This window comes from Acyrthosiphon pisum, chromosome A1 (genome assembly GCF_005508785.2).
Source record: "Acyrthosiphon pisum isolate AL4f chromosome A1, pea_aphid_22Mar2018_4r6ur, whole genome shotgun sequence".
NCBI lineage: Eukaryota > Metazoa > Arthropoda > Insecta > Hemiptera > Aphididae > Acyrthosiphon > Acyrthosiphon pisum.
This window is the reverse complement of record NC_042494.1, coordinates 80,893,245-80,903,682: the sequence shown is the minus strand read 5'-3', so window position 1 is coordinate 80,903,682 and position 10,438 is coordinate 80,893,245. Positions and strand designations below refer to the sequence as shown.

The 10,438-nt window shown below is 27.5% G+C and overlaps 2 protein-coding genes across 3 annotated transcripts in view; one reads left to right on the top strand and one right to left on the bottom strand.

Annotated features, from left to right (window-relative positions):
* LOC100161956 (oxysterol-binding protein 1) overlaps positions 1–10,395 on the bottom strand; it is a 20,174-nt gene extending 9,779 nt beyond the window's left edge. Inside the window, exon 1 of one of the 2 annotated variants that reach the window (XM_016800703.2) lies at positions 10,000–10,395. In XM_016800703.2, coding sequence (XP_016656192.1) covers positions 10,000–10,160 — 161 coding nt within the window. In that variant the 5' untranslated portion in view covers positions 10,161–10,395. The remainder of the gene's footprint in view (positions 1–9,999) is intronic. The other variant, XM_001946412.5, reaches the window with a different exon arrangement.
* LOC100163871 (alpha-N-acetylgalactosaminidase) lies at positions 1,235–5,641 on the top strand. Its single transcript, XM_001951942.5, has 9 exons — positions 1,235–1,784; positions 1,858–2,032; positions 2,471–2,645; positions 2,756–2,850; positions 3,069–3,230; positions 3,319–3,516; positions 3,691–3,855; positions 4,241–4,316; positions 4,417–5,641. Exons 1-9 carry the CDS (start codon positions 1,615–1,617, stop codon positions 4,479–4,481), a joined length of 1,281 nt encoding a protein of 426 aa, XP_001951977.1. The 5' UTR covers positions 1,235–1,614; the 3' UTR covers positions 4,482–5,641.
* Positions 10,396–10,438: the final 43 nt, after the last annotated feature.

Genomic DNA, 10,438 nt, shown 5'->3' with positions numbered 1-10,438 from the left:
TAAGAAATACATAAGCACAGTTTATTTTTATAGTCATTTTAAGTACAAATTTGGACGAAATTACATATTAAAAACCTAGGATAACTCTTTTAGTTATTTTGTTGTGATTGTATTTGTATAATATTACTTGTGGGTACTTGAAACTTCTAAAGTATACTATTATATATTTATGATAGTACCACGGTTCGTTGTTGATGTATAACGCGTTACCTAATGGATATTGTGATATGATTAATTTGGAATTTATTATTGATACCTATTATAGGTCAATTTTTTTTTAATACTATAGATAAGTATACCTATAATAGGTATGTCTAATACCTAGACTGACAAACCGTCTCCGCTCAGAATCGTTTTTCTTATACAGTGATATTATATCATTGAATTCAAATTTAATACTATCCATTTTACAGTGACCCACTTGTAACCTACTGTACAGCAGAGCGACATCCACTTACCCACATTTTTAGAAAATAACAATATAATTTTGCTATTATATGAAAAATTCTATTTATTGTTTTATTAATAATTAGGTGCTTACAAAATGTACATATTACACACAAAATTTAAGTTACAAACACAAACACAAAAACTAATTCAATACAAATTCCAATATTTTTATTGAAAAAACAACAAAAATATGTTTACTGTAATGAGAAAATTAACTTTCAAGGTCGTATAAAATGTTGGTACATTGTTAAAATAGTTAAAGATATATAAATATGATTCAGAACAACAGTAAAAACTTCAAAATTTGAAAGCTCAGACATTTTATTTAAACGTGCCGACATATAGTATTATGATAAATTAAAAATATATTTATATATAATCTAAAGTGAGCCCTGAATAAAACAGAGACTAACAATGTAGGCCGTAGAAACAAAGTTTTTATGGGATTCCTTCAGGATAGTTGATTTTTTTTTATCTATATAATGTATGTTTTCTGCCTGAAATAAGATATTTCATCCTCCCCCCCCCCCCCCACAACTAAATTACTTTAACTATTCATATAAATAACACATAGTTTATAATTAAAAAACAAAATGTAGGTTAAGTTAATCTTCTAGAAGTATTATTTTTAAATTTTAAATTTTTACAGATGCTTTAAAATGCAGGTAAAAAATAATAACTATAAATAATAACCATTAGGTTGTACACTAATACAATTAACATTGATGATATATTTAAAAGTAACGATTTGTAATTGTCTGACCAAAAATGTAAAAAGCAGGTGAAGAAATAGTGTTAATTGTTAATGAAGAGAATATTCATTAGTTTTGTTTTAACGTTCATAGCTAGTATACCATGATCACACTCAGCAATCAACACAAAATACAATTCATTATCTGTGCATTCATAAGGTTATCTGATATTTAGACTAAAAACCATGAACATTAGTGAATGTTCATACAAAAAACACTGCCAGTTAAAAGTGAGGTTCTTGGCATAAACAATAGCAGTTTAATGTAACATGTTTTTAAATAAAAATTTTAAATTAATTTAATAAGTTTATTTGATTATACATAGTCCAATTTTTTTTAAATTATTTATATCATATTTATTAGTACAACAATTAGATCAATTAAATACTTGCAGTTATTATTTTGATTAAAAATGTTGTCATATATAACTAAAATTGGAATATGGTTGTGTGTACTAGTTTCCTGCAAAATTACACTGGCACTTAATAATGGATTAGCTTTAACACCCCCAATGGGTTGGCTTGCTTGGCAACGATTCAGGTGTACTATAGATTGTGATACTTTTCCAGACGAATGTGTCAGGTAAAATTAAAATATAAATGTATAGTTAAAAATAAAACACGCGATCATTATAAAAAAAACATTTCTTGAATAGTGAACAATTGTTTATGACTACAGCTGATTTGTTAGTAAGTGAAGGGTATGATAAAGTTGGATACAAATATGTTGTAATTGATGATTGTTGGATGATGCACAATCGAACAGCAGATGGAAAATTACAAGCTGATGAAAAACGATTTCCACATGGAATTAAAGCTCTTGCTGATTATGTAAGTAAATAAACTAATAGTGTTACCATAAAAACTTTAAAAACTGAATGTTATAATATTATTAATTGATAGTAGATTTTTAATAGGTATATTCAGATTATTAATAACTAATTAAATAATATATTTATCATATAATACCTTACCACCTATTATGCATCTTTACAAATTAGAATAGAACCAAAATATTTTTTAAATAATTACTATTTATTAAGTAGCTATTTTTAGTATTTATCTAATGTTTGAAAATAATAAAATTACCCCACATAACAGAAAAAATATATAAAATATACTTGAGACATTAGGTATTATTTATTATTAACTATTAAAAATAAACGAGTAAATTTAAAATTAAAATTATATTAATTAATGCAAAAAAAAAATATATTCCTTCCACAAATACAAATGTATTAGTCATATAGATAATTTCAATATTTTTAGGTCCATTCAAAAGGGTTAAAATTTGGAATTTATGAAAGTGTTGGAACAAAATCTTGTGAAGGATATGCTGGTATCAAAGGTTACGAAAAAATTGATGCTCAGACATTTGCAGAATGGGGAGTTGATTATGTGAAACTAGATGGATGCTACACAGATGAACGAAATATGGACACAAGTAATTTTATGCTTTAAGTAATTAAATCATTTAAATTTATAATAATAATTACAGATTTGATTACTTACATAAAAAACAAATCAAATTCATAAACCTAATAATTTTAATAGATTTTCCACAGTTTGGAAAATATTTGAATGAAACAGGAAGACCAATGATTTACTCTTGTTGTTGGCCATTTTATCAAGAAGGTAAAGGAATGCAGGTATGTATAGTTAAATCATTTTCAGATAAAAAAAATATAAATTTTACTTACATATTATGTACAATGTTAACTATTAATTAGTGCATGAACCACATTATCCGTTTTTTACCAGTTCTAGATAGACCATTAAACAGGTGAACACCCGGTTCTGATACCGGATGAAACAGATAGTATTGCTTGGCACTTAATATTAAATTACTTTATTTCTGTCAAAATAGGTTAACTATACACTAGTATCTCAATCCTGTAATTTATGGAGAAACTATGGGGATATACAAGAATCGTATGCTTCTTTATTTGATGTACTTGATAATTTTGCGGTGAAACAAGATATTTGGGCTCAATATGCAGGTCCAGGACAATGGAATGACCCAGATATGGTAAGATTTATAAATACTTATACATTTTAAAACAGTTTGTGTCAAAATTATAAGCAATAAAAATATTAATACAGAATTTTTTTTAAAGTTATTGATTGGAAATTTTGCATTGAGTCACGAGCAAAGCCAAACACAAATGGCTCTATGGGCTATATTAGCTGCACCTTTATTTATGTCAAACAAATTGTCCACTGTCCAACCAAATTTCAAGAAAATACTACAAAATACTGAAGTAATTGGAGTAAATCAAGATAAACTTGGCATACAAGGCAAAAGGATCTATAAGGTTGCTTTTAATTTTATATATTTATAAATGTTGAAATGTACAAAATATAAAAACCATTAAATTAAGAAATAAAAATAGGTATTAAACACTTGAAATTGTTTTTATGATAAATTTTATATTAAAAAAACTACATATTACATCAATTAAAAATAATCAATACCTAATGTTTTCCAGGACCAAGGAATTGAGATATGGACAAAACCAGTCGAACCAAAAGAGATAGAACACTATTCATATGCAATTGCTTTTGTTAGTCGTCGGACAATGGGAACACCATTTTCATACAATATTACATTAAGTAATTTAGGATTAAATAACCCAAATGGATACAAAATAAAGGTATACCTAATGATTTATTTAGTATAATAACCCATAAGTACATACCTCGGTGCATACATAACAAGCACTAATGATACATAAGAGACAAAGTAAAAGACCCTTCATACTTAAAAAAAATTATTATTGACTTTCTATGAATAGTTGCATATTATTATGGGTTCAAAACCAGTTTTCTTTTTTGATCATGTTACCTAACTAAAATATTTAAGCCTCTATTTCCAATCACTATATCAATAATGTTCACAGAAGCAAAAGAAACATTTGAAATTAATTATTAGTATTATTTAGGTATAATATGAAAAATAATAATTTTATACAATTATAATCTAACGATTAATAATTAACTTTTTTTAAATTGTTTTATGTACCTTCCACAACTCACCAGAATTTATTTGACGATAATACTTCAGTAAAGGTTTTAAAACCAGATTCACTACTTAAAGTTAAAGTAAACCCATCAGGTAAATCAACTAGATTATTATTTTGAACAAAAATAATAAACATTTAAATTAAATATAAATTATTGTTTCTATAATTTGTATTAACTTATAATTTTTTCAGGGGTGGTCTTAATAAGAGCTAATATTATTTCAAAATATGATTACATACATGGTCCATACTTTTGATGACTTCTTCAAAACAGGTATATGAATACCTGTAATGGAACAGTGTACATCATAGATATGAGTTAAATAGTTAGTAAAATAATCAATATTACCTACTAGTAAGTAATAAGAAAATCTATAAATTGGAATAAATATTTTTAAACACAAAAAAAACTATTATTTTTTAAATTATTGACTTTTTATACCTATATTAAACTGAACATTTTGCAATAAAATTTTAAATGAATAACCAAAATTGGTAGTGCATAATTAATTTTTGTCAGGAACAATTAAATTCAGGAAAATATTTGTCAGGAATGCTTTTGTGATGGGAACTTATGTTAACTGAAAATCACTTCTTAGTTAAACTAAATTCTGGAAATTATATCTTAGAGGACAATAATTATGTTTAAGAATTTAAAATTGATGAAAATGTAAATTAGGAAAATAATACACAAGAATTCAAAATCATAAAACCAGGAAAATATTACCCAAGAAAATAATCTACGAGAATTTAAATATTAGGAAATATTTCAGGATTGGAACGTATAATACAGTATGAAACACGTATTATAGGTACGTATAAAACGTATAAAACGTACAGTATAAAACAACTTAGTTTTATACGTTTTATACTGTATAAAAGTTTTTTTTTTTCTGGATTGAACAGCTCTTATCAAGTTATAAATGTATAGGTAATAATAAATATAATTGTCATATTTTGTGATAATTTTTTTAATTTGTTTATATTAGTTACTAAGTACCATTTAGTTCATCTTTATTCTGTCTTAATAAACTACATTAATATTAATTATTATTATTTTATAATAAAAAAAGACATTTGTGATAATTAAATAATTTGTTATATTAATAAAAATATATTTTTTTTTGTTATAGGTAACTTAAAATTACAAAAAAAGAAATTTGTATTGTTTTTAATTGTATTCTAAATTTAAGAAAATTAAGTATTTCTTAGTCGTTATTTAGTTTTATACGTTTTATATGTGGGGTATTATACGTGTAACGTATAAAACGTTTTATACGCGTATATTACCAACCCTGAAATATTTACACGGGGAAGTAATATTCAGGAATAATGTAGAATATTTTCACGGTTTTGAAATTCCTGTCTATTATTTTCCTGTGTAAATATTTTTCTGTTATATAATTCCTATATATTATTTTACTGTTTTTTTATTTTCCTAGATTTCAAATTCCTATGAACTTATTTCAAAAATTTTATTTTCCTGATTTATAACTTCTTATGATTTATTAGGTATTCATTCGTATTATTTTCCTATATTTTACTTTCCCGTTTTTGTCAATCCTCTAAATCTAAATAACTTTTAATTTTATACCCCTCACCAAAATTTCCAATTTGAGACTCAACATAATTAATTTTTGGATAACATGAATTATTATGTCTTTTTCTCTATGACTCTAGATAGTTGTATGGTTTTTAGGTGTAGCCTGTAGGTAGAAGGTACTCTATTTTAAACACTATGCCTACAATCTACATACTAAAGCCGCGTACACACTTGTAACATTAGCGCAAACATCCTTTGATGCGGCCAAATTTACCGACAACTGGTGGAACGGTGTTACGGCGTAACAGAAAATGTTACAAGTGTGTATTCGGCTTAACATATAATATAGGATTAAAATGTATAGCATAGACACAACTTCCAAGTTTGGTTTTCCAATAAAAAGTTTAGGTTCTGTATTTATTTTATTAATTCATACTGGTAGTATATTAGTAACCTTAGTAGTACATTCCATTAATAAAATTCTATAGGTATTTTGTGTAATATCTTGAGTCTTTTTTAGGATAATTTGCATTTTGTCTGTCAACAAGGTATGATTTGCTTTTAAAACTATTTAAAGTTCTAATTTTAACAAAATTGAATGTTTGTACAACAATTTTAGTAATCATCTTGTAATTCAAAAAATATTAACTATAAAGACATTAAAATTTTTATTTTTCTCCGTGGTACATTTTATATTATTACTTTTTACAACTTCACTAAACATTTTCAAAATTATTAGACCTATTTTAAATTATTCAATAGTACTTATATCATAAAACTTATCACCCCCATTCTACTGTATCTACGTCCGTATTTACCCCTGTATTTACTTATAAGTTAATAACAATAATAATATATGATAAAATATTGAAACAATTATTAAATAATATTTGTGATCATTTTGGCAAGTTATTTCAACACAAGGACTGGACCATCACCAAAAAGAACCGGTTTTGGAACCGAAACCCTTTGAATATTTTAAACTGAAACCTCCCCGCAACCCTAATTTAAATCAATTTTAATACCGGAACCCTTATTTAAATTAATTTAAGAACCGGAACCTTACCAGAACCGATACTTTTACTCGACAATTTTTTTTCCATAAGTAAAAACCAAATCAGGTAACATATTTCTTATTTTTTAAGAACCGAAAAGGAACTGAAACCTAAATGTTTGTTTTTCAGGGAACCGAATAGGAACCGGAACCGTAAAAATCATCAAGGTTCCAGTCCCTGGTTCAACATACTATATTACTATACTCTGTTCAGGTTAAGATTGAACCGGCTTCGCGCATACAGACTGAGCCGCCGAACAGTGCCTGACCCCCTATGCGATGGCTATGCGTTCTGTGATTGACCGACAGTCATTGTCGACAGTTGATCGTCGGCGCCGGTGCTGGCCACCGTGCATACGCTCCCACCAATGTCCGAAATGCGCGAAAAAAATGTGTTTTGGTCGAGCTGCCAGTTCAATCTTAATCTGAACGAAGTATAATAAATTATAAAATATCCTTAATAATAAGAGCTAACACGCCATTTCCGCACAGAATCGTTTTTCATACATAATGGTATATACCTAACACTGAATTCAAATTTAACACATTCATTACAGTATCCTATTAAATGACAAAGCACTCTTGAAATCTATTATACAGCAGAACAATTTCTCAGGTTTTAATATTCTACTCTAAGTTTCTGAAACTGTTAGATATTAGCTACATTTTTTTAAGCAGGTATTATATTTCTTAATTTATTTGTTCCAGATATGGTTATTTAATTTAAAATTATGACATATTTTCCTTACGTAAATATTAACAGATTTAAATATTTTTTTAATGTTTGGCATTATACCTATAATTATAGTACCTACCTATGTTTTGAATTTAACACATTAAGCACCAAGGTTGTCTACTTCTTTGAATGTGTAATGTGTTAACTATAGAAAAACAGCAATTATAAAAACTATTTACTATATACACTATATTTACTTATTTTAATATTATAAACGAGGAACTGAACAAATTCTTATTTATACTAAAGGAACGAGGTATTGAACATATTACTACATAAAAGGAACGTTAACAGCACTGCTATAGGGAATGTCTAAAATAAAACTATAATAGGCACTGCAGGAATGCGTTATTCTAATATCATACAATTCATACTTATTGTATTTTAAACATTTACCTAATAACTATTCATTCATAACAATGCTTTGAAATGAAAATAATAATTGTTTTTGCATGGAAATGAAATAATTGTTTTTACTCAACAAAAGTATATAAATAAGGTACCAACCTAATTCCTGTAAATTCAACCAGTCAAAAATGTATAGACAGTTATAAAAAAATATATAAAAATATAAAAATTTTTTTTAGAATAGATAGGTTCTACCATAAAAATGTTAACTTATTTGATGTATTTACTATACAATGATTGATCAAATGTAAGTTTAATTACTACCAATGTTTAATAAGTAGGTACATAATATACCTAGGTCCGAGCCTAGGTCCTATGTAGGACATATCATAAACATGGACTCTACTAGAATAGATAACTTTACTAGATAGAAATTTTTGTTTATTAATGGTTGCTATGGGTTATAGGAGTTGAGAATAATATTTATTTATTATTATTTTTTTTTAATTTGAATATTGATAGAGCATCTCAATCTCATTCATTTCAATTAGCCTAGTACATCCACTTGCGTAACGCCATCGCTACTGAAGGAGACGCAGCCAACATTAGTCGTTTGACCATTCTCTCAGCCCATTCTTCTTTTTATATATATAAAAATGAATGTTTGTGTGTAGATTAGACCTCTGGGTAGAAGAAAGGCTAATTTGAAAAGGGTTAAATTTGTTGTTTTTTTTATTCATCAAATTTTAGTACGGTTGGGTTAGGATTTTGTATTGATTGATTATATTAATCTGCCGTAGGTGGAATTAAGTAAAAACGATTAACTTGGTTTAACTTTGGTCTTTGATACTCTAGAGTTAAATCATACACTTACGTACAAACAGTACGGGGTCCGCGATTGCCTACCTGATAATATACTGCTGTGAATTAGAATTTTTATTCTGGGCAACGGAAAATTTAAGATAAGTTTTGAACACCATACACCGAATATTAAATAACAAATTGAACAAAGTTTGAGTCATAGAGTTGGTACATTTAACGGGCAACGAAGTGCACTGGATCAGCTAGTAATTTATAAGATAATAGTTTATAATGTCCTATAATAGCCTATGGGTACATTTGTGTTTAATAATTCAACTAAAATAAAATGTTTATAAAATGTTACTATTTTATTTTATTTTTATTTCTACAAGATTTAGTTTAATACATAGATAATAAATTATTTAATAATTGAATAAGTAGGTCAATATTAATTGTTGGCTATTTTTTAATAATAAATCTAGTATTTAGCTATTGATTCATACAAAATTTGTAATTGAACTAAACATAGGTAATGTTGAATACAATATTATAATATGAAGTAATTTGATAATCTTATTTATAACAAGTATTAAAACTTTAAATATGTTTTGGATTTCTAAGATATATTTTGAGTTATTAATTTTAAACTGATTAGATTAGGAGAGACCTCTACTTATTGTATTTGTGTATAATTTACCTAAATTATACATATTACATGCCATGGTCTAGAGCAATGTAGGTTTGATGTAGATCAATGTACCCTACTTCAACAAATATATTGATACATGTAAGGTAGTTATTGTAATTCACTTTTTCAAGATCTTTGAATTAAATAAAAAACTACCTATCAAGATAAATTAAATTAAGGCTAAGGGTTGAAAAAGTCTTAAACTCTTAAATAACAGAAAAGGGATCAACATTTTAATTTGTAGTAATTTAAATAGCTGGGGAGTACCCATGTACAAAGCCGCAGAGGAACATACAGTTGTGTAAAATTAGAATGTAACTGAATACAATACAACTGTAAACTGATCAAAGAAAGGCAAACTTATAGTGACTTTTGTGATAAAGTTACAAGCCATAATGAAATAATGACAGGCCTAAGTACTTAACATCTTCAAAGGCATAAAAGAGATACTTAGGTACCAATCTAAAAGCGAAAAGATCAGAAATATTAGTCTAGGTATAACGACGTGTCTACCATGAAACGACGATGATCAATCCGATCACAGTGAGATACCATACTGAAGGGCAAACAGCTACAATCGTAACATACCTAGTTGAGGTTTTTACCTGTAGTAGGATAGTACACCGTTGGATAGGACGAACCACCGTTTCTGGTAACCTTTAATGTAATTTGTCCACTTGAACAGCCATCCTTTCATATCCTCGTCGACCATCGACAGCGGGGGCGGGGGCGGCGGCGTTGAGCTTTTCGAGTCTGATGCGGCCATAACTAGGAGGCTCGACTACTACCAATAAAAATTATGGCAGAAGCGGTGGCGACGGCCGTGGTCGTCCGACATTTCTCCACTCTCAACCAGCAAACTACATGCACACAAGTGAAACAGGAACGAGTACGAACACCACGAACGAGATCAGCAGCGACACGTACAGATATATATTTTCGTAATAATATTAATAATAAATAATATTTTCAGTTTTCGCTAAAAGATAATTGTTAACCCTTTGCCCCGTACCCACCCCCGTCTATCGTCACATCAGTTGACGA